Here is a 24,722-nt window from a genome sequence, read left to right on the forward strand (position 1 = left end):
AGATATCTGCTGACAGTGAGTATGAAGAGCACCCTCAGCATGTTGGTTAGTGTGGAGGACAAAGGTGAAGTATGTGTCTTGCTTATGTTCTACTAAGCTGCACCTTCTTTACTTTATAATGATTGAAATCACATATTCAGTTGTCAGGTCTTAAGTTTACAGCCATGGTTACTGTACGATGACGACAGCATCAGGTCAAACTTTATATTTGTAGCTGTTTGGTTTGAATAGTGGGTGTAACAGCCTGAAGGTTACAGAAGAAACCGCCTCTCTCTGTCCTGTCGTCGTCTCTCAGGAATCCCTCCATGCTTTCAGCTCGCTGTCACTCAGGGTGTGAAATGTTTAGCTTGAAGGAAATTTTTCAGAAAATAATCTTATTCACATTCTTGCAGAGAGTTAGATGAGAACATAGATGCCACTCTCAGCCCAGCAAGCATTTTTTGGTTTAACAAACATCTAATAGCCGTCTACATGAAGACCTGACGTCTAGGCTGAATCACGGCTGAATTTGGGCTGCCAGTGAAAATTTGGTAGACGTCTAACCATAGCCAACGTGTAGACGTCATCAATTATACGGCTATGTAGAAACCATGTCCAAAAAATGGAGATAAACATATTTTAATTACCGTTGACTCTCCATACGTGATTGAATATCATACCGCACGCCATCTGCAGTGGCCAAAATTACATTTAATCAATATCAAAATTAAATCGGCTAGATTTGGGTTACATGTAGCTAGACTAAATCGGAGCTAAATATAGCCAATACGTTTAAATCACGACTATTGCTTGCTGGGATGTTTGTCGACGATCTGTTGAGCGAGAGCCAGCAGACGATTAGTTTAAAGATTTTGTTGGGGGGGCCTTTTTACCTTTTAATGACAGGTAAGATTTGAAGCATGAAAGGTGGAGTAAGAGAGGGGATGACTAACAGTAAAGTGCTACAGACTGAAATCAAATATACCTACTGAGCTACTGGGCGCCCCAGCAGATATTAGTTTAGCTCATAGAAATAGAGTGATAATAGAACAGACATTCTGATTCAAATCAGCGTAGCAGGCTGGTCGGAGCAGTGGCCCGTTTTATGTGTACCATTGGCATTGCAACTGTTGTAGTGGGCTAACCTGCATATAAACTTTTGGACTAACTAACCAGGTGACGAACATGACTAATTGAGACAGTTTTGGTGACTTTTACTTTGTTACAATCAAGTTTGAATAAAGTGTGTTTTATGATGTGTTAACAAGGCAATGAAGCAAACGTCAGCCTTAGTACGGCGACAGAGAGAAACGTGGATCAGCTGTATTTTTCTGTTTAGTGCAGAACATGGGTGTAAAAACAGGAGTCCTCAAACTCATGAGTGTGACACACTTCACAGCCCCACTGACATGTGTCACCATAGCAACTAACAACAATCTGCATTTTCTGTTTCTTTAGTTAAGCTTTAGCAACATCTGCTTGTGTGTTAGCAAGTCTCGAGTTATATATTGTTTGTTGAATCTGTACCAACACTGACACGTAAAAACAAACATTTGAGGTTTAAGTATCATGCTGGAACTAGAGCTAGAGCCAGGCTGTGTGTTTCTCCTTGTTTCCAGTTTCTATGCTAAGCTAAGCTAATGTCCTGCCGGCTCTGGCTTCATATTTATCACACAGATATGCATTCATGAGAGGGGTCATGGTCTTATTCCTTTGAATTCGGATGTTCAGAGTATCCCAGTTTCTCAGATAATTTCAGTTAATTTAAAGTTTCAGGGACATGTTTTTCCATTTGATCACTGGAAGCAAAGATCTGTAACAGTGCGTTCATCTCATCAGGGATCAAGTTAAGTGAAATGTTACAACTACTTTTGATCCTTATCAGGCCCACAAGATATCACATTTCGCATGATAACTGATGATGCTGCCTCTGCAACTAACATCGTACTTGTAGACAAAACAGATGCTGACTAGCAGCCTCCAGTAACAAAGACGGACATACAGTATCACACGGGGCCCAAAAATCATGATGTAAAGATCGAGGGAGGAATAACAGAGACAGACAGACAGATAAGGATGAGGACAGACAGCTGCTGTGTTGTTGGCAGCAGAATCAGAGAGCAAAGTTTTAAAACCTGCAGCTCCGACAGAGCACAGACAAGAGTTGGCAAGTACAGCTGGCCAAACACTCAGCAATCAACCCAGTGAGATAGTCAGAGCCAAGATTCTGTCAGGAGACACAACGGGCGAGAAATAACTGCCTTTTTAGGTATTTCCAAACAAAGGCCTGACATTTCGGAGCTGAACTTGGTAAACCCAAAATCTTGTCCTCTAATACAAGGCTGTAGCAGTGTGGGGAGCAGAGGATGATTTATGGCCTCTGGAGGAAACGAGAAACATTAAACTGAGAAGAAATGGACGTTATTGTTCTGATTATTTAAATTTTGTCAAGAGGGTAAGTTGGTCTGCTTCTGTTGGTCGATACTGAGCCAGAGAGGATGTTCCTGATTATAATAACATCAGCAATAATCCGTCATTATTTCCCCAGCCTCGTCGTCTCGTACCTGCACTGTCCGCTGAGGGTGTCACAGCTCACATCGGGGGAGATGATGCCCGGCCGGGAGCAGTTGCAGACCTCACACCCCACCACTGGGTGGCAGCCAAACGTCTGGGGCTCACACTGGGTGCACTCTGGGAGCACAGTCCTCGGAGGGCAGATACAGTCGCCAGTCACCGGTTCACATAACCTCGTACCACAGTTACAGGCTGGAGGAGAGACAAGGAGGGATACAGTTTGTTACAGAGAAGACTGAACTCACCGAAAGACAAATACATTCCTCTGTTGGTGGCTCAAACACTTGAGACAGACAGGAAGGAGGAAGAAGAGAGATAGAAACAAAACTACTTTAATTTTCCATGATCCTTGATTGATTCCTTTGCGGACTCCTGTTTTGAAGCCGCAACTTTGGCATTTTGGCTCTCACTGGAGTCAGGAGTGACCATATGTGGATGTGAGGGTGGAGCTGTGGAGCAGCGAGGGGTGGATCTGACTGAAAGCCCCAGGACACAATTGGCAGACAGCTGGTCACTCAAAGTGGCCATGCCCTTATTCATACATAACTTCAAGCCTTAGCCAGACTGAAACAGGTGAGATATGTTAAAAAAAATCCCCCCTGTACAGTTGTCAGGCCTAAACCATTTTTTTGCACCAGGCTGTGTTTATTTCTGCTGTAAAGTTGGACATTTTAACACGGGGGTCTGTGGGGACCTCAAGTGGCCATTAGAGGAACTGCAGTTTTTGGCACTTTACCCTGGACTTCATTTTGCAGCCCTGGAGGGAGCTGTTTGGTTTACATTTATAATGAGTGTGACAATCAGATACTCACGTCTGCAGTTGGGGAATCCCCAGTAGCCCGTGGCGCACATGGAGCAGTCTCGGCCGATCACGTTGGGCCTACAGTGGCACTGACCGCCGAACTGCTCGCAGGTGTCGCTCTCGGCTCCGACCTCGTGACAGGCGCAGGGCATCGCCCCGTTGTTGAAGAAGGCTGACAGAGACACCGCCGAGCTGAGGCAGAATGGAGAGGCCGTGGAAGGACTAGAGGGAGGAGGGAGGAGAGAGGAAGGGTGTTCAATTCACATTCTTTGGAAACTCGTCGATATTAAGTAAATAATGACACTTTCATGGTGTTGTTTTCCTTGCTTAAAAAAGGTAACAAGAAAACATTCTTGCGTATTGAATTTCCTCCTGCTAAGATACTGACTTGATGTAGAAGCTGTTTTGGCCGCAGTTGCTGATGAAGTCATATGATTTATCCAGAGGTTCCTCGTTCAGGTAGCTGGAGCTGTAGCTCGTCTCAGGCACAACCAGAATATAATCCTGAAGACACACAGCATATTAGACACATTAGAAGACGATGGAGGGAGAGTCAAGGTAGAGAGAGAGAGAGAGGAGGGAATAAATTCTTTATTTGTTGCGTTAAGTCTTGGGAGAAAAAATGGCACAGGATAAAAGATTCCAACAAGAATATCTTTCTGCTTTTATTTCAGATTCGAAACACAAACAAAAAAGTTTTGTGTGACAGTTTTTGGAGCTCCTCAACAAAAGCCCTGGACTGGAGGCAAACCGACACTTCACGCGAACTGTTTACAGACATGCGCAGAGACACTCACCAACACACTGCAGACGCTACTCAGATATCGAGGCCAAATATCTGGATCTGTGACTTTGTCAGCGAGCTACAGCCAATAAGAGTGCAAGTCACAGGTTGAGGACAGAGACAAGCGGTGCCAAGGTGTGTGTGGGGGCATGTTCCAAAGAGAAGGTGGAAGGTGGACTATTGCACGCAAAGTTTCTAGAAGTTATTAGCCTAATAACATACTCAGAACGCTGCTTTGTCACTTGTTGACTTTGATATTATCGACTGAGCAACCCTCAACCTGTGCATCATATGATGTACTCATCGAGAATTCCTCCATGTTAAAGATTTTTTTAACTGTTGCTGGTCATCAAGTGGTGTGGTGTGAAGATTGCAGTGATCTGACGACTCTGAAAGCCATGTGATGTGAACTCAGCTTAACTTGAATAAAGCAGTAGCATCAGAAAAATAGAAGTGTTCCTGACAAAGGTGATGTGCTTTTATTATGAAAATAATGAGAAGATGGTGAGAAGACTGAAGAGTGAGGAGGAGGAGGAGGTTGGAAAAGATGGACGACCAGTTTTTGTTTAAATATAGAAAGTAAGAAGAGGAAAACCTACAAATATTTGTGTTCAACAGTTAAGAGAGAGGAGGTCAAATATAAGGAGAGGATAGAGGAGCATCATTTTGAAAAGTAAAGGAGAGAAATAAAATCAGGGCAGTGACACGCACCAGCCACAGCGTCTTGCCAGCAGGTATCTGCACGGTGAGGAAGACCTCGTGATCCGTCACATCCAGAATGATCTGATTCTCAGAGACCAGGACGTTTCGGCAGCCGTACGCATGTGGACAGAAGGAGGCGTTGGCGTGGCCTGATGGACAAGAAAACGATTAATCTATATTTTCTGTATTTAAATGCATTTATTATTATTCATTATTCTGTTATGTATTTACTTTACAACGTCCACAGAGTCATAAACATCTTACCCTGCCAGATGCGTCCAGCGTTAATGTAGACCTGCACGGGATAGTTGGGGTGGAGCGGCTGGTGATAGTGGAGGATGAAGACGTAACGTCCCAGGGCGTGGACACGGGTGGAGTACTGCGCTGCATTCTGGGTAAGGGGATGATGGAGGAAGAGATGGAAGATAAGGATGGTGATGGTGATTTTTAGATAAGATAAACTACTGATCCCAAAGTGGGGAAATTCTATAACCAAAATCCAGGTTTTTGCTCTTTCCTTGAGCGTCTCGATTTCTAATCTCACTCAGGAACAGCTACAGATTATTCTTTTTAAGGTTTGAATCACAGCAGATCGATTTACCATGTTGCCTTTTTATCGTCTGACACAGTTCACGGTTACGTGCCATCAGAGGTCAGGATCAAAACAAAGTCCTGTAACTGAAGCTCTGCATGGATTTAGTCCAAGATGTCAGGTGTCCATAGCAGATAGGAACGCCTCACCAAATGCCTGAATTATGTGTGAGTCCAGATTGTACTCGTCCACAGTCATGAGGACCTGCTGGCTATCAGACATTAACATCTGTTTCCTTATACCCATAAACCTTTGCATGTTGGAATCATTTCCTACAGTTGGTTCAGATTTCATCTGCTCTCAAAATCCAAAGCACAACAGTAATTTTAGAAGAAAACTTTCAGGTTCCTCTGTGCAGCTGCTCCAGGTGAACCTCATTTTAACAACTTTATATTCTCAGTGACATGTTGAACCTGTATCACAGTCTGTACCTGCAGTGAGTCCAGCCTGACGTGGTCGCTGTTATCGGCTCCATGTGGAGGCCGGTCTCCTCCCGTCCATGACGGCTCGTCTCTCCGGTGGAAGGGCAGAGGAGGAGCGGCTGCAGGGGAGGCAAGGATGGGCTCCTGCATGGAGGAGCTCTGGCCCTCCTTCAGGACCAGCGAGTCTGACGGAGTCTGGAAGCGCGAGGGGACGCAGGAGGAACTGCAGAAACAGAGGAGACGAATACAGGTTAAAGTATTTTTAAAAAGTATTTATAAAGGAGTGAGAGCACAGTGATTCAAATAACTTTACCTGTCAGGTGAGAACTGTCCGTGAGTGCTGATGCAGTGGACGTTAGGTTCAACATACTCCATCGTAAACTGGTCTTTAGGCACCAGGTAAACTTTGTGCTGAAGAAGAGAGTGAAGAAACAGAAGTGCAGAAGAGATCGATCAGTCAACAGATGGTTGATACATCATGAAAGTAAAACATCAAAAACATATATTATTATTATTTGGAAACGTGACGTGGGTGCTGCTCTCACCAGGAAGAAGCTGGCGCGGTCGGAGATGAGCTGGATCTCAACGTCAGCGGGGAGAGAGAAGACGGCCACTCTGTTCTGCTCATCGATGGCCACGACTCGACACAGGAAGCTGCACAAACACACACACAAACAAACAAACACAGACACACTGTGATTAAGAGCTGTTGACATACTTGATAAAGCACAGACAGTCTCAGTAAACTGTGAACCAGCTGAGTCCACACATCACTGTAAAACACACACGTTTCACTGCAGACGGAACAAACACTGTTTGGATGGGACACATGTTTCATCCTCATGTTGACTGCTCATCCTCACATTCATACCGCTGATGTACAATTATCTACTTGGGTTTAGTTTCAACTGTTATTCTGCATCATATCCACGACTGTCTAATATGAAAATGACAGCGGTGTAAAATGACGCCTGAAACTGGAAATATAAATTTATCTTTGTGAAGTTCTTGCTTTTAAACTGCCTGTAAGACGTCTGAGTGTGTTCAGTGAGAGTGTGTTGTGCTTTTATATGTACCAAAATGTGTATTTTATTTTTATTTTAAATTTTGTCTGAAAATGTCGCAAAACTGTTTAATTTTTACTTTTTTTTTTTTTTTTTACTTTAATCTGTGAGTGCCTTCAACAAGACATCATTTTATGATTAATAAATTAATTTTCTCAGCTGTTAGTTTGTTCTTCGGTGTGCTGCTCTTCAATTTATCACAATATGAAAATTAAATCAGAACATAATTTCTGCATATTTTTGTTTTCTCCTGTGTGTCAATTATGTCATTTTTTCTTCTTTAAAAAAAAAATCATCAGATTTCATACAGTACAGTCTGTAAATCCCACAAAACCTGCAGTTTTACCATCATTACTAGCAGCAGTAATACTGGTCAGGTGGGGCAATAAGTACTCTGTCCCATAGAGCAGACAGTATGGAGCAGGGAAGCTGCCAAAATCCATAAATAAATAAATAAATAAATGAGTTGATAAATAAGTTAATATGCCAGTAAATGGACTGAAAATAATATTAAAAATAAATGTAGACATTAATAAATTGATTTATACATGTTTTAATTTGCTTCTTTATTTACCTTTGTATTGATCCCCCCATTTATTTACCATCTAATTTAATTCTCACTTTTATTTATTTATATTTATCTTTTTTTAATTATCATTTATTTTTGCACACAATTAAAAACATTTTTAGAATTTATTTATGTATTTTTGAATTCATTATTATTTTTCATTTTATTTTTTATTTATTTATTTATTTATTTATTTTTGCAGCTTCTGTCCTCTATACACATCAGGTATTACTGGCTTGAATTGAATTAATCTTTTTTTTTTTTTTTTTTTTTAAATAGGATGGTAAATGGACAACTACAAATAGACATCTTTTTGATCTGTCCACTGCAGATCTCTTTATTATTCCACGTTTCTGTAAATAATCAAAGATCAGTGTACTCTTAGGAAAAAATTCTTAATGTATAAGAAAGCACGTCAGTAAGAGTCTTTGAATCTGAGGACAGATGTTCTCCGTACCTGTATTTGCAGTGCAGCAGGGTGACGCGGTGCTCATGTGTTCGTGCTCCAGGCATGTTTACAGCGACAGACAGAGTCTGTGGAAGTTCTTCCTCGCTGGAATATTCTATGACCAGAACGTAATCACCTGGAGATGGCAGACGCCCTCGCAGCTCGACGTTGATCTGAAGTAAAAACAGGGACAACACTTATTAAAACTCAGCTCGTACTAAAGTTTGGACAAATGAGCGCAAAGCTGTCCGGCCTTTATAAGTCTCTGTGATTCTAAAAGCCAACATGCATACTGCACAAACATTTTCCCTTTGTCCCTCTCTTACATCAAAGCCACTGCAGACGGCCATGTCAGGGTGGCGTGGGGTGACCCTCTCATTGGGGCAGGGACGTGGCAGGTGGTTGTCGTTGCGGCAGCTGGCGTCGTTACCGGAGATGGAGGGGAAGGAGTCTAGAGACAGATATCTGTACTGCAGACAGCTGGACGGACACAGACAGAGAGAGCGTCAGAGAGGGGTAGACAGACTTTATGACCTCTCCACTGACTGATGACCTGATTTCAGCGAGTAACACATATGTGCATATTTACTTGTGGCTGGCGTCAGGCGCAGAGCTGTAGGTGCAGGGCTCAGTAACTTTGATCTGCAGGATGGGAGCTTCGTAGTAGGCGCTGGGCAGCAGCACCAGGTAATCCTGAAGGTGAAGCAGAGACAGTGTTACTGCGTATATGAATCCAAGCACTGTGTCAACTAACACAGTGCTGACATGCTGATGGGAGTTCTGGTGGATTAAATACTCTGGTCCTCATCTCGGCAAAACATGACAATGCATTTCTCTCGGCTGTCTGTGCTAAAGGTAGCTCTGCATCACCTGTTAGATGCAAACGTGTCTTTATACATGTGTAAAAACAGGTGTGTAGTGTGTGTGTGTCTCACCAGCAAGATTCCTTCAGCCTCTATAACCACAGTCCAGGTCCCCGGGTTCAGGACAAACGGCTCCACAAAGTTATTTTGGGGGACGTTGACAAAAGTGGGCTCCACACTGGGAGCAAAGACAATCTGCTTGGACTGCTCTGAACCTACAAAGCACACACCAGGAGTTTATAGTGTTAGATATCAAAACTTGCAATCAAAAGAATGAATTATGTGAATACTGTAGATATACTTGATGGAAACGAATGTGAAACTTGGGCAACATAACAAACTAACAACACTAAAACCATTTTTAAAGAATAAAACTACATCAAAATGTTATAAATGGAATGGTAGCATGTTGAGATTGTGTTTGGTTAAGATTTGCATCCAACATAAAACACACACACTCACTCATACATCTCTTCACACAGTCAGAAACACACACTGATACTCTCTTGTGATTGGTGGACACCTACCTCTGCGGTTGACCTGATAGGCTGTTATTTTACCGTTGGAGGTGTCGCCCTCAGAGTTTACATATCTGAGGATGAAGCGAGTCAGATAGACGTCGGCTTCGCTCACATAAACCTGAAGCTTCACTGCAGTCTAGCGGGACGAGGGTGTGAAGAGATAAGTGGGAGAGAAGAAGACGTGAATCCTTAACTCTTAAATCTGTGATCTCTGCACTGATCTGTGGCCCTGAAGCTGAGAGAGGAAGGAGCAGAGGGCCGCCACCGACAGCAGCTCAAAACCACCAACCACCACACACTCACACCCCTCGTCATCCGACAGACAGACACAAACCAAGTAAGGACAGGAAAACACAAAGCAGATTTCCTCCCAGGAATAAAGTCGTGTTCCAATTAAAGTCATAAAAATGTCAGTTTTCCAGTTTGGAAATCCAGGTCAGAAACATCTTTGCAACAGCTAATGCTGCATCACAGATATTTAGCAGGAATAGTGGGCTGCCATTTCTATTAACATTTCAAATCAGCAGAGGTGTGGACTGACTTTAAAGGTTCAGTATGTACGATTTAGGGGGATTTAGTGGCATCTAGTGGTGAGGTTTGCAGACTGCAACCAGCTGAAATTTATCCTGGTTAAAATTAGAGTGTTCATTGCTCAGGAGGTTTTGACCGTGAACCGTAACCCTAGCCTGCTCTCTATGTAGATATAAAAGGCTCATTCTAAGGTAACAAAAACACAATGATTCTTATTTTCAGGCGATTATACACTAAACATACTTATTATTATATTATATTCCTTTTTTGTCAATATATATCCGACACTCCTGACACACTGGACCTTTAACACCAGTGACTTGTGACTTCACCTGGACATGAGCCTTTTGACTTTTAAATACTTGATACCTTCCACCAAGCCCAAAGATTGAAAACTTTGATATGAAGTCCAACCAAGAAGAACTAACGTTACGTTACTTAGCAACTGGAAAAAAATTAACCAAAGATCATTTTGTTAGTGTACAAAAACTACACAGAGGACAACAAAAAACGGATTAAAGTATGCAAAATGTGCAGGTCGAAAATTAGAAACGCAAACGTAACAACTTCCACCAAACTTGTTTTTACAAATTCATACATATTTTAAAAAGCATTCATGATTTTTGTAAGATTACCTCTAATGGCATTACAGTGCGTTACAGCTCAAAACATAAAATTTAAGATCAGAGACTTCACTTGGAACTTGGCAGTCTCGACTTGGGGCTGGAGTGTAAAAACTTGACACTTGTGACTTGCAAAACAATGACTTGGTCCCACCTCTGCAAATTTGAATGTTTAACATTTACCCCATGATGACAATGATTCCAGTGGCAGGTCTGACTGACTTGAAATCTGAATTTATGATTTGTATCTTTGGAACACAGCTGTAATCCTGAGCAAAGCATGAAAATCATGAGTAAACAGACAAGAGGTGAAGACGTGCAGGTTTCAAACCAGCATTTACTGCACTGCCTCTGGAGCAAGAGATGGAGTGAACGAGAAAAGACAGAAGAAGTACATGAAAAGACAGTGGTGCTGCTGTCTCGTTTTTGTCCCCTCCCAGCACTCACAGTTACCACAGTAGTAGCTCCAGCCGTCCTCTATGACCGACACCCTGCCCCGGACATCAGAACCCCCCCAGCTGGCGTAGCGTAGCACCACGCGAAAGAGGTCCGGAGAGCTGACCGACACCGACACCAACACTTTGGACTGCCACAGGACCAGCGAGCAAGGCAGCAGGCGCAGAGACAACAGGAGGAGGTATAGGGAAACACAGGAGGAAGAGGAAGGTAGGAGAGGTGGACGCAAGAAAAGGAGAGGGTGTAGGAAAGAGAAGCGTGAAAAGAAGAGGAGAGCAGAGATAAAGGATACATGACGGAGGGAGAATGTGGAAAACACCAACACAGGAAGAGAAACCAAGCCAAAAGCAAGTCTTTAATACCATCACCAACACTTTTACCCCCAAATACATCCCAAAATATTTCTCTTTGGATTTCCACTTTTCAGCTCAAATATCTATCCTAAAATATCTTTCCAAAAGAATCCCTTAATGCTTTGTTAGCGTCTTAATATAATTTAAAAACGGGCAAATGAATTATGTAAAAAGCTTAAAATTTAAGCTGCATATTGAGACTAAGAAAAGTTTAACATAACTTCTATAAACAAAGTAATAAGTAAACTCTTGAATGTGTTGGAGGTACGGTGTATGTGCTGAGAAGTAATACTACCAAAGAGAAATATCCCTTTAAATGTCCACATGACATTCAGCCATGGAGCAAACTGTCTGGTTAGTGCAGGAGGAGCAAAAATGACGGGCCACAGTCACAATGATATGTAATGCATAATACACATAATTCATTAAAAAAAGCACATAAAATACATTTTATATATTTTACTGTTGTTTATGTCTTACAAGAGAAACCTGTGAGACGGCAAGAAATAGATTGATCTGAACTATCAGATATTTCAAGTCTATAAATCAGAGTCTACCAATGTAATATCAATACAATATTTATCATAACTTCTATCATAATTTATCATAAAAAATGCTGGATCTTTCTTTTGAATCCATCAGTGCAAGATACTGTCACATGCATGGACAGATGGTGGAGTTTAGACAGAACGCTCCTACCTGGATGGGGGACATCTGAGCGTAACCTCTCCAGCTGAAGCCCGGGAACTCCAGAGGGTTGTAGCCGAACCGCACCGGTCGGCCATCCAGCATGGTTCCCTCCTCGATCTCGAACTTGAGATGATGGAGGTCAGGGAAGTAATGATCTGGACGAGGTCTGCAGACACAGTGACAGAGCTCATGAGACAAGCAGGTCTGACATGTTTATATTGAGATTCACTGCCAGTTTGATTGGTGTGAAAAAATGGAAACATGAAAGCCACTAATCATCCTGCTGCTACTGCTCACTGCGATCAAACCAAATATCACCACAGTTAATTTCAAAACTACTAACTGACATTTACAAGTACAACACACACCACTTTAAATCTCTGAGATCTGTTGTTAAACTCACAGATTACACTTTGGTCCCTCCACGTTGGGTCTGCAGCGACAGCGGCCGTTTCTCTCTCCACACGACTGACCTGCTGAACCTCCAATGTCACACTGGCATCCTAAACACATGACACACATATGTAAATATAAGATGGCAGCACTGCAACACTCAAGCTTTTGTTCTAAGAGGAAACCAACAATTTAAAAGTGTTATCAAACACTCACCCTGGCAGCCGAAGTAGTTTTGCTCCTGCAGGTTGTAGTGGCCGTCTTTACAGGTGGAGCAGGTTCCACTGCAGGCGTTGGGCTTACAGTGACACTGACCAGTTTCCTGTCAGACACAAGAAGGAGGTTAACAGGACGTGTGGAGACTGATCTTACAGGACTTCTATTAAGTAGTATTGACTGTCTATTTAACAAAGGGACAAAAATCATCATCAGGTCAGTGACAGAGAGCGATTTGGTGAATGAAACCTATGCCTCACATGTGTCGTATCATCCACAAAGTATTTAATCTAGTTTTTCTACCTTAGAATGACTTTCTGTTTTTGAGTGCAATTATTCATGTGCTAAATGCATTAACGCATAATTATAATGAACTAGTCCATACCCATTGGTAGCTTTGTCACCTTCTACCTATGCCAATCCTTAATGCCTATGTGCAGTTTCACATAGATTGACCACGTCAGTGAGTAGAAAAACGTGGGACAGACAGAATGACTGACTGACAGAATGACACACTGACAGTTTCCGTGATTATGTACAGCATACCATACCATGACTTAGTCATACCAAACATTAGAAAACACCAACACTGGTCCACAGGGGGAGCCACAGCGATCGGTCGCATTTTAGCCATTTTGAAGCATTTTTCTGTTGTTATAGCGCCACCCAGTTGCCAATTAGAGTTAAATTTCTCCAGTCACCTTGAGGCGTCCTGTTCTACATATCTACCAAGTTTAGTAAAAATCCATATGGCGGTTAGGCCTAGATAAGAAATGAGCTCTCTAGCGCCCCCATTTTGTTTGATGGGGTCAATAATGGAGGGGTCCCCTCAGATTATGTGTGCTCATATGCCTACAAAGTTGTGTGGTGATGGGTGAAACCCTTGAGATGTTCTACACCTTTATGTGATGAGCCACGCCCTCCACAATATTCATTGCCTTATAGAAGCTCAGTTTTAGGAAGTTTTCCAACTTTTGCCAAGAGGGAACTTTAGATATTGCTCCCTAGATTATGTTCACCCAGTTTCATGCAGATCGCTCAAACTTCCTAGGAAGAGATCCATTTGAAGTGTTTTTCAAAAAATTCAAAATGGTGGAAAATCTATATAAGCGGAAGTTATGGGTTCTTGAGGCAAATGTGTTGCTCATGAGGAGAGGCATCTCTGTGCAAAGTTTCATGTCTCTACGACATATGGGGCATGAGATATGCCCATTCAAAGATTGCAATTTCAATCGTTGCTATAGCGCCCCCCTTTGGCCAACTGATGTAATATTGCTTTTTAAAAGTCTAAATATAGACTGGAGGTTATTTTAAAGGGAAGAACTCACCTGTGCACACTCTGCGACCCCACTGATAGTACCTGCAATGTTACACTCACAGTCTGCAGATAAAGCAAACACACAGAGTTCAGTTCTTTATGAGCTCCATGACTGCATTCAAACACGTATGTGTGATGTGTGTCTCATATCTCTTACTGGTGCATCCATCAGGAGTGTCAGGGGAGAGGTTCCAGTACAGAGGTTTACACCTGTCACAAGCGGGGCCCTCCACATGGTAACGACACTCACACTGGCCCTGAGAGGATGATTGACAGGAAATAAAATGTTAAGTCTGTTTCTACTGTCGGTGTCACTGTGTGTATGTGCAGCATTTACACTTAAAACACAAGTTTGACTTACAGTCCTATATTAACACCTGCTCTTACTGTGCGGAGAAACCACAGAAACTCACCACTGGTGGCGGCACCACATACTGAACGGAGCCGGCAGGATGACAGGTTCCAGCTTTAAATGACAGAGAAGGAAACAAATATTATAGATACAGTGGGTTGTAGATTTTGACACAAAAATGCAGCCACTGGGAGAGTATTTAAAGGTCCGGTGTGTAAGATTCAGGAGGATTTAGTGGCATCTAGTGGTGAAGACTGCAAATTGCAACCAGGTGAAATTTCTCCTGGTTAGAATTCCTTCAGTGTTCATTGTGCAGGAGGTTTTTACCAGGAGCTGAATTATCCACAGAGGTCTCTTCCTCTCCAAAACAAACAGACCAGATGATTTAAACTGGTATACACACTGAATAAAGTAGTTTCACGTTTAAAAAATCAATTTTTTTCCAACAGTCTTGAGGCAGAGGGGGTTTGAACTCCAGTGGCCAATGCAAAACACAGAAATGCAAAAACACTTACGGCCCTATCGAGTACCAGTGTTTGGGTTGTCCATTCTGGGCTACTATAGAAACATAACAGTGCAACATGGTGATCTCTGTAGACGAGGACCCGCTCCCTATGTAGTTATATAAACGTCTCATTCTTAACTTTTTTTCAGGTGATTATACAATAAATAAAACATACTTGTTATATTCCATTTCTGCCAATATATCCCACTAAATCCTCCACGCTGGACCTTTAAAGCAAACTCGTGTGTATCAGAAATATCCACTGTAAGTTCAGACAGATTTACCTGAAATGATGCAGTAACACTCACAAGTTCCTCATTATGTCGACATTGTGTGAGTGCAGAATCAACATGAGACATTATTTCTGCTTTTAACAGCGGTTCCGCCCTCTGAACAGGCTTGCACTCTTACTCATGACCTGTGTGTGTGCGTGCGATTAGCTGTAGGTCGCACTGACTGCAGCTGTCACACCTCACTTCTATTAAGTGAAGCAGACAAGAGAACCTGTGTGTGTGTGTGTGTGTGTGTGTGTGTGTGTGTGTTGTTATTACCTTGGCAGTTGGGGAAGCCGTAGGCGCCGTGTGCACAGCTGTCACACCTCAGTCCCACCACGTTGGGCAGACACACACACTGTCCCGTCACCTGGTCACAGCTGGTGTAGCGGGAGCCCTCTGCAGAACACTGGCAGGCTGCAACACACACTCTGATTAATCATCTGTCTCATCTAATGATTGATGATCTGTATATTGATTGATTTATATAAAAGCCAGAAAGCATCACGCACCAGTTTCAAAAGACAAAACAATGTTTAGGTGTTTCTGTTACTTTCTTTCCTACATTGTGACTGATCAAATACACGCAGAGGAGTTTGGGGCGTCATTAAAAGTTCGGTGACTTACGTGTGCAGCTTGGGTAACCATAGTAACCAGGAGCACACTGGTCACACGACGCTCCGCTGTAATTAGGCCGGCAGTGGCAGTGACCCGACGCTGTGCAGCTGGTGTCCAGTGAGGTGCGAGGATCACAAGTGCACACTGAGAAAACAAGAGGAAAAATACAAACTGATAAAACATAAAGTTAAAGAATTATTTAAAGGTAAGAAGTACAAGTCGGGACATAATAATAATTCTCCTCGAATCCTAAAACATCTCTAACTCAACTCCAGCTCTCTAACTACCTTTGTTCCACATCTTAGAGTATCCTTTCCTAATAACTGTGCCATCGTAGCTTCAACATTTTGTCCATTTCTGCCGTTAGATTTATTAGGTGGAATCCAAATAAAGCGTCATAAAATTTAACGAGGCAATATAACACTTCATAAGAAGGTGTGTAAAGTTAGGTGTTTCCATGTGTTCAGTCCAACACGATATCATATTCTGTCTTTTCATTACAGTACGCAGCAGAAACAGGTGCATTTAATCACTTTCCGTTCAGGTTTCTGTGTGTGTGTGTGTGTGTGTGTGTGTGTGTACCTTGACAGTTGGGGTACGAGTGGAATCCAGATCTGCACTGTTCACATCGAGGACCCTGAAACTCTGGTTTACACAGACAACGACCAGACGCATCGCAGCCTTCAGGCAGAGAGCCGACTGTGCTGCAGCCGCACACTGAGGACAGAGACGGAGACGGAGACGGAGACAGAGATGGAGACAGAGACGGAGACAGAGAGTCTTTGTGATTTTAATGGACAGAGAATTTAGTCATACATTCAGTCACTTTTTATTAAAGATGGTCTGTTTTTTAAGTGTCTTTATTTTGAATAGGCGACACATTTCCACCTGTATCTGGACATCGGCATCCAATCACTGACCTTTGTATTTACACCTGGTACTAATAAACGTTCTTGGTATTTTACACTCTGGGGTGGGCAGGAGGTGCTAGTAATCGTTTGCCTGGGTTCATACCACAAATTGTATAAAAGAAGTAGACGCTCTCACTGTGACGTCTCTCATTCGTTTGGGGACTATGATTTTGAAGCCTCGAGTTTGGTGTTCTGGCTGTCGCCATCTTGGTTTTTTGGAGCCGAAAGAGACCATGGCTGAATAAAAGGGCAAAACCTAGGAGGGGCAAGGGGTGGGTCTGACCTAGAACCTGAGGACACTATGCACGTCCACCTATACTGGCAACCTGACGGCACCTGTTTCCTGGCTACACCGTGTGCAGTCGCTGCTAAAAAGTCACAATGAAAGGGTCAAAGTTTTAAGACAAAAACATGTCTGAAGCTATTTAAATGTACACAGTGCCATGGATACACAATACTGTACATCTATCCTGATTAACAGGTCTCTGTGGCAGCGATCCCAAGGCAGCCACGCCCTAAAGCACACCCCTGATTTGACATTTATGTTCATGTAAATGGGACCATAATTTTCAAGGTGAACATCATGCTATATTGCAGACTTAAACTTAAGTTTGAGACCATAAACATATGAGAAAATGTTTACTGAGGTAATAAATCAAGTGAGAAACAGGTCCATTTCCTAACTCAATCGGATTCTTTTGCCCCCTGCTGGTCATTAGAAGGAATGCAGGTTTAAGGCTTCACTTCACTGGTCTCGCTCACCAGACCTTTCTCAAGAATAGAAAGGTCTGGCTGGGCCGACTCTCACTTTAAGATTGGAGAAAAAAAAAACGCCCCGGCTGCTTGTATTTCTTTCAACCAATCACAATCGTTCTGGGCGGTGCCACAGCAACGGTGTGCTTGCAAAAATATCGCCAGGGGGAAACAGGTTTTGGTGTAACACGCCCACAAAAATATCGCCTACAGGACGCGAACCATGGCAGAAAAATGGCTACATTCCCGCAAGATCAAACACCCTAAAAGTTAGTAAAGGACGTGTTGAAAACGGTTGAAAACTGCTACACAACCGGAGGTGGTAGGGCGGGACTTCAGCGGGTGGCTCGTTCCGCCCAATGAGAGGCTGATCTATGCAGTGAACTTCTGCCCACTCAGACTATATTTCACAGACCCGCCCGCTTCTTTTATACAGTCTGTGGTTCACAGGCAGCGAGGGCCTCTGCTTACACACTGGAAATACTGTTGTATAGCTTCGTGCATTGAGTCTTGACTTCAACTATGGAAGACTGTTACATCTTCAACTGTGCTACAGTTCAGCCTCACTACCTAATTTCTCCGTCTTTCCACACCTGTCACAAAGCTTTCTCTAGAAAACAAAACAATAAAAAAGAGAATGAGGTAGTGGTGTACTTGAGGACCGATTTATCATATGAAAACTCAAGAAAAAGCACAAGTGCTCTCAAAGAAAAGGATCAGCACATGAGAGGAGAAAATAAACTTCAGGCACTCATGCGTGGAGCAGAGACAAATGCATTTAAATTAAGTAAGTTAACTGTATTTGTTCTGGCTCCATGCACGAGTGCCTGAAGTTGTCCTGACTGGTTGCAGCCACAGACGATGACTCACGTTGACAGAGCGGGTAGTTGAAGTATCCTGGTGCACACTGGTCGCACTGGGCACCTTGGAAACCAATCCGGCACACGCTGTGACCTGTCACCAAGTCACATGACCCGTCCAGACAGCCGGGACCTGCACACTGACAGGCTGCAGACACACACACACACACACAGTGAGATAAATAAAACAGCACCAACACAGACTGATAAATAACACGTGTTTATTTAGAGCTGACTGTCTGTGAGTTTACCAACTTTACTCACTGGAGGAAATGTGTCAAACTATTTACACTGATTAACACAGCTTAGTGGAATGCTGTTTATTCAGGGGTTTGTGTGTGTGTGTGTGTGTGTGTGTGTGTGTGTGAGGCTGCTCCTGGGTGGTAAACCAACACAGGATAAATAAACAAGCAGATAAATAAAGCGTCTGGAATCCCTACCTTTGTTTGTGTTTTAGTATTTCTGTCTGTGCATGTGAGTGGAACAAATGGGGCCTGATCCATTAAACTTAACCTGGTTGTTTAAACACTCCTCAGTTAAAACCAAATGATTCTGATTTAATGGCTGTGAGAGACGGAGAGATCATCATCTGAAGTTTCATCCTTCATTAGCTCCCGATTATGCAAAGCAAAGTCATTGAAAAGATGTTGTTCAGTGTCGTTAGGGACGCCGGAGAGTGAGGAGGTGTTTTTCCTCTTACCTATAGTGTCATTTATCAGTCCAGATTGTTTAAGTGTGAGTTGTCAAGAGCTGGAGATATTGACCGTACAGATGTCTGCCTTCTCTCGAGTATAATGGAACTAGATGGCACTCAGCTTGTGGTGCTCAAAGCACCAAAAAACATACATTTGGAAAACCCGACAGCAATGTCTCTCTCCAGAAATCATGACCCGGTTACTCAAGATGATCCACAGACCTTGTTGTGAGCAGTTTCATGTCGGAACTATTTTCTTTCTACTGAACAACACTGTATCACTGCGCAGAAGGAAGGGTGCATCTACTCATGGATGAGTGACTCGAGCTTCTCATTCATTCTTCATTTTTCAAGCATACTAAATGCCAAATATTTGATAGTCCCAGGTCCTCAGATGTGAGAATTCATTGCTAAATTAAAGTTAGATTAATAACTTTGGGTTTTGGACGGCTGGTCGGACAAAACACCCTCTAGTGTAGGATATTTTTCAGTGATTTCTGATGTCGTATGGACCAGAGAATTAATGATAACAATCGTTAGCTGCAGCCCTACTACATTTCTCTATCTATGCGACCATCTCTCACCCTGACAGTTGAGTCCGTAGAAACCCGGAGCGCAGGTGTCGCAGTGGTCACCAGTGAAACCTTGTTTACAGACACAGGTCTGAGTTCGAGGATCCGGCCTGCAGGAGTTATCCACAGTCCCGGCGGCACTGCACTCACAGTCTGCACACAGAGAAGATAAACTGGTTTGTTGGGAGGAAAGTTATTTAACTTTTGATAGGAAACAGGTAAATAAAAAAGACAGAGATTTAGTCAAAGTCATTGTCTATGATGAGAATAATTTATATTTATCACAAACAGGCTGATATGAGCAGAGCCACAGCGGCACAACGACATGTATTTGTGACGTTGGACTGAACTGTGGTTTTTCCAGCTTATCATATTTTGACGAATTCCACTCACACCACAGATTTTCTCAAAACTCCCTCAAACATCTGACTCACACCAAAAACATGAACAGCTGAACAGGTTAGGGGAGAGCATGGAAAAACACAGACACAGGATCAGAGTGTGAGTCAGAGTCAGTCATCAGTTTGCTTCTGAACTTTCTTTGCTCTGATCACAGTGTATTGTCAAAGTTTCATTATATGATAGTGAATGTTGTAATCGTGGGAGGAACCTCTGTGGAAAGTCTTTTCTCTGAACTGAACCCATTGCTTATGCTTTATTATGTCTGCCAGGAATAAGCCCTGAGGGGATCATGTGTTTGGTCTAGTGTCAGTCTGTCTGCAGCTAATCTCACAAACTACTGGACCAATCAGCCTAATATTTCGTGTGCACATGTATGACTCAAAGACCTCTCTCAAAGATTTGTGGCTTTGTTTTAGTCATCACAAATAAATTCATCCTCACAATTACTTTTATTTGTATTTCACATACAGTGACTCTTAGCAGGCAAACTTGATTTGCTCTGTGCAACGTGTCGCGGGTCTGTTAAAAAAAGACAAGTTTACTGACGCCATTTGTTCTTAAAGACTCTGCAGTGGTTGAGAAAAGAGAGCCAAAAGCTTAATATTTAAATAGGACCCCAGAAGCAACAACAGGACAACACACACAAATACATGAAACAAAAAACAAAGAACACAAGAGTCTTACTGATGATCTCTCCTGCCGTTTTGGCCTCGCCATTGTTGTTGTTGTTTGGATCGGTGGGATCGGTGGCGACGGCTGATGGACACAGAGACAGAAAGAGCGAGATCAGAAACCAGGGAAATATTCAAACACGAGGTTTCTCTAGTCATGGTGAATATAAATTCTTTGTCCAGCTCCTTTGGACAGCAAACCCCAAAGCTCACACACTGTTTTATGAGCTTTATGTTTGTGTTGCTGCGACTCACGGTAACAGCCGGGGAAGTTTATGTAGCCGCTGGCGCAGGAACCACAGTTCTCTCCGGCGTAGTTTGGTTTGCAGAAACAGCGACCGGTCAGATCCTCACAGGTACCGTCAGTGAACTCTGACTGACAGTTGCAGCCTGCAGAGAGAGCGGGAGGGAGGGAGAGGAGGAGGAGACATGTAGGCAGAAAAGATGACCATAAGACAAAGAGCAAAAAGAAAACCCATATGATATAAATGATGTTCATGTGATCATGTTATCTGACAGGCAGTGGTCACTCACGTGAGCAGGCCAGCGGGGAGTCGATGGTGTGGTCAGGTGACCTGTAGTAGGTGGGGATGCAGCGCTCACAGTTGACTCCAGTGGTGTGATGCTGAAAGGAAAGAGCTGTCCGTTAGTTAGCTCCTCATAATTGGAATCAGATGTTCAAAAAAGATGTTTGTTCTGTATATTATGTAAATTTCCAACTTTTAAGTCAAAGTTTTTGACGTCCTCCTCTAATTTTACTTTTCAGGACACCTTCTCATTACTGAAGGAACCGTAACAGGATACAAATATAAGACTATAAAGACATTATAAGTGAAACGCAGAAGACGACAATAACGGCCGCTCACTGAGGAAGAGCAGAATAAAGCAGAGTGTTGGGTACCTGACAGTTGAGGCAGACTCCACCACCTCTGTGGTGTCCGTGGATGTCGATGCTGCCTCTCTTCTGATTCACCTCGGGGTCGTAGTAACAGTCAAACGAGTGACGGTGACAGTTACACGCTGGAACACAGACACAGACAGCAGGTGAATGAACAGTGATGGTTTGAAAATAACTGAAATATCAGTAATAGTTTGAACTGAAATGATTTTAAAAAAGATAAAATATTTTTAAAAAAACCTGAAATAAACATTAGGTCAAGTGTAGAAGTTGACAATGAGAACTGAGAAAACCCTATTTGCTGATGAAGACCATGAAATGCAGCGAAAAAACTCCAGAAAAAAGCTAGTGTGTGGATCCTGAGTTATTTGTTATTATCATAATCAATCTTTTTTGTTTTTTTTTACTTTTTATTTTATTTAAAGACAATACAAAACACTAGCAAAACAACAAAAACAGTGAATTCAAAAGTGAATACAGGCCATGTTTGTGTTTGTGTATCTATAATCTCCAAGTTTGACACTTGAAAGGATAGGAGAAGAGGAAAAATAAAATAAAATAAAATAAAATAAAACAATAAATATGAAAAGAAGAATGATCATGATAATAATAATAATAATAATAATAATAATAATAATAATAAAGGGGAAGGAAGTATATAAAAACTAATCCTAAATTTTAATTGTCATAACTAATACTAATACTAATAATTAAAAGAAAAAAATAAATAAATAAAAAATAATAAAAATAGTAAAAAAGTCCCCCATCCGCTGGCAGCAAGGGGATTTAAATAATTCCTGTCAGGTGAAATGTCTTTGATGTCCAGTATTTATCTATTTATTTTCTAATTAATATAAAATCAATATGCGGAGGCAGTTAAAAGATATTACAAAGGAGGAATGATAAACTCTTGTTAGAATATAATTATTGGACAAACTATAGAAATTAGAGTCAGTTTCACGTGACATCATTAACTAAACAGGATCCAACTTCATAGATCGTTTTACAAGTGAGTGAATCGACTAAAAAACAAACAGATGCACAGGTTGCACAGATGCTCACAAACACACATGAACACTGAGCGTTCACCTGGAGGGTGACAACTGCTGCAAGCCGAGAGACATGAAGCAGGAGGAAAGAGAATAAAGACGAGGACGAGAGGAAACAGGAGAGGGACAGAGTTAGTCAGCACTTAGTTACTGATCAGTACAGCCTTACATAACTTTTCATTAATTAGCAGCAGATATTGCAGCCTCACAAAATGCCTCATTTCTTCTTTGGTGACAAGTTTATGTTGGATCTGAAACGACCTGAGACATTCATGTCATCCTGCACTGTGAAGTCTCTTCAGATGGAGTTGTTGTTTTGAAACCTGTTTCCTCCGACAGGTGTTCACTGAGGTGATCACACACTCTGCTGAGGATCATATTCAGCTTGTTCCCAAACAAATCAAAGACGAGAGAAATGAGAGAAGCTGTAATTAACACGACCACACAGACGTCTGATGAAAGTCACTTATCAGACTCTTTGTTGTGTGTAGGAGGAGGCTGGGGATGTTTCATGAATCATAAAAAGGTTATTTCATGTCTGATCACAGTTGGTGATCAAAGACTGGTGCAGTCTCTTTTAACGATCTTCCACTCTTAGTAGTTATTTTAATCTGTCCATTCACAGAGTCAAGAAAAAACTTTGTTGTGCTATTTATGACCCTGCACATGTTTAGGTGTTCATTTCACTATGGAAGTAGAAGAAGAAGACGACGAAGATGATGATGAAGAAGAAAAACAAGATGAAGGTGAAGAAGACATAAAGAGGAAGAAGATGATGAAGAACAAGAAGATCAGGATGAAGAAGAAGAAGAAGCAGAAGAGGACCATAATGATGAAGAAGAAAATGATGAAGAAGAAGATTTTGATGTAGAGGAAGATGACGGAAAAGAAGAGGAAGAAGAAGAGGAAGACAAATAAGGAGAAGACAATGATGATGACGAAGAAGAAGATGAAGATACTGATGGAGAAGAGGATAATGGTGATGATGTAGATGAAGAGGAAGAAGTAGATAATTATAATGATGAAGATGATGATAATGATGATGAAGACAAAGAGGAAGAAGAAGACAATGAAAATGACGATGATGAAGAAGATGATGAAGAAGACGTTAAAGAGGAAGAAGAAGACAATGACGACAATGATGAAGAAGATGATGGAGAAGACGTTAAAGAGGAAGAAGAAAATGACAATGATGATGAAGAGTAAGGCGAAGAAGATGATACTGATGATGAAGACAAAGATAATCATGATGATGACGAAGGCGCTAATGATGATGAAGAAGTAGATGATAGTGATGATGAAGACAAAAAGGAAGATGATGATGATGGTGATGAAGAAGATGATGATGATGAAGACAAAGAGGAAGATGATAATTATGATGAAGAAGAAGAAGATGATGATGATGAAGAAGAAGAAGATGAAGGTGAAGAAGACATAAAGAGGAAGAAGATGATGAAGAACAAGAAGATCAGGATGAAGAAGAAGATAATTAATGAAGAAGAAAATGATGAAGAAGAAGATTTTGATGTAGAGGAAGATAACAAGACAATGAAGATAATGATGAAGAAGAGGATGAAGAAGAAGAGGAAGAAGAAGATAATAATGATGAAGAAGAGGAAGAAGACAAGACAATGAAGATAATGATGAAGAAGATGATGAAGAAGAAGAAGAGGAAGAGGAAGAAGATGATAATAATGATGATGAAGAAGAAGAGGAAGAAGAAGATAATGATGATGAAGAAGAGGAAGAAGACAAGACAATGAAGATAATGATGAAGAAGATGATGAAGAAAAAGAGGAAGAAGATGATTATAATGATGATGAAGAAGAAGAGGAAGAAGAAGATAATAATGATGAAGAAGAGGAAGAAGACAAGACAATAAAGATAATGATGAAGAAGATGATGAAGAAGAAAAAGAGGAAGAGGAAGAAGATGATAATAATGATGATGAAGAAGAAGAGGAGGTAAGAAGAAGATAATGATGAAGAAGATGAAGAAGAAGAGGAAGAGGAAGAAGAAGATGATGATGAAGAAGAGGAAGAAGACAAGACAATGAAGATAATGATGATGAAGAAGAAGAAGAAGAGGAAGAAGATGATAATGATGATGATGATGATGATGATGAAGAAGAAGAGGAAGAAGACAAGACAAATACACACACGCTCAGATGTTCTTCAGGATGTTCTTCCTCCTGGCTCACAGAGAACACAAAGTCAAGAACTGAAGAGTAAAAGCTACTACTACTCGACTACTTCTCGGACACGTG

At 41.8% G+C, this 24,722-nt stretch overlaps 1 protein-coding gene across 2 annotated transcripts in view; it reads right to left on the reverse strand.

Annotated features, from left to right (window-relative positions):
• The window catches only part of lama5 (laminin, alpha 5), a 137,852-nt gene that overhangs the window by 33,493 nt on the left and 79,637 nt on the right, over positions 1–24,722 (reverse strand). Inside the window, exons 8-35 of one of the 2 annotated variants that reach the window (XM_049582153.1) lie at positions 21,411–21,529; positions 21,044–21,134; positions 20,765–20,899; positions 20,523–20,594; positions 19,449–19,589; positions 18,181–18,318; positions 16,229–16,363; positions 15,656–15,790; positions 15,308–15,445; positions 14,313–14,365; positions 14,057–14,156; positions 13,910–13,962; positions 12,582–12,687; positions 12,376–12,475; positions 11,982–12,138; positions 9,326–9,455; positions 8,871–9,013; positions 8,525–8,628; positions 8,262–8,415; positions 7,945–8,108; positions 6,401–6,509; positions 6,169–6,266; positions 5,865–6,078; positions 5,106–5,232; positions 4,851–4,990; positions 3,744–3,859; positions 3,366–3,577; positions 2,544–2,745 (exon numbers count right to left, since the gene is read on the reverse strand). In XM_049582153.1, the coding sequence (XP_049438110.1) occupies positions 2,544–2,745; positions 3,366–3,577; positions 3,744–3,859; positions 4,851–4,990; positions 5,106–5,232; positions 5,865–6,078; positions 6,169–6,266; positions 6,401–6,509; positions 7,945–8,108; positions 8,262–8,415; positions 8,525–8,628; positions 8,871–9,013; positions 9,326–9,455; positions 11,982–12,138; positions 12,376–12,475; positions 12,582–12,687; positions 13,910–13,962; positions 14,057–14,156; positions 14,313–14,365; positions 15,308–15,445; positions 15,656–15,790; positions 16,229–16,363; positions 18,181–18,318; positions 19,449–19,589; positions 20,523–20,594; positions 20,765–20,899; positions 21,044–21,134; positions 21,411–21,529 (3,586 nt within the window). Of the gene's footprint in view, positions 1–2,543; positions 2,746–3,365; positions 3,578–3,743; positions 3,860–4,850; positions 4,991–5,105; positions 5,233–5,864; positions 6,079–6,168; positions 6,267–6,400; positions 6,510–7,944; positions 8,109–8,261; positions 8,416–8,524; positions 8,629–8,870; positions 9,014–9,325; positions 9,456–10,920; positions 11,060–11,981; positions 12,139–12,375; positions 12,476–12,581; positions 12,688–13,909; positions 13,963–14,056; positions 14,157–14,312; positions 14,366–15,307; positions 15,446–15,655; positions 15,791–16,228; positions 16,364–18,180; positions 18,319–19,448; positions 19,590–20,522; positions 20,595–20,764; positions 20,900–21,043; positions 21,135–21,410; positions 21,530–24,722 lie in introns of both variants that reach the window. The other variant, XM_049582152.1, reaches the window with a different exon arrangement.

Source organism: Epinephelus fuscoguttatus, linkage group LG7 (genome assembly GCF_011397635.1).
Source record: "Epinephelus fuscoguttatus linkage group LG7, E.fuscoguttatus.final_Chr_v1".
Classification (NCBI taxonomy): Eukaryota; Metazoa; Chordata; class Actinopteri; order Perciformes; family Serranidae; genus Epinephelus; species Epinephelus fuscoguttatus.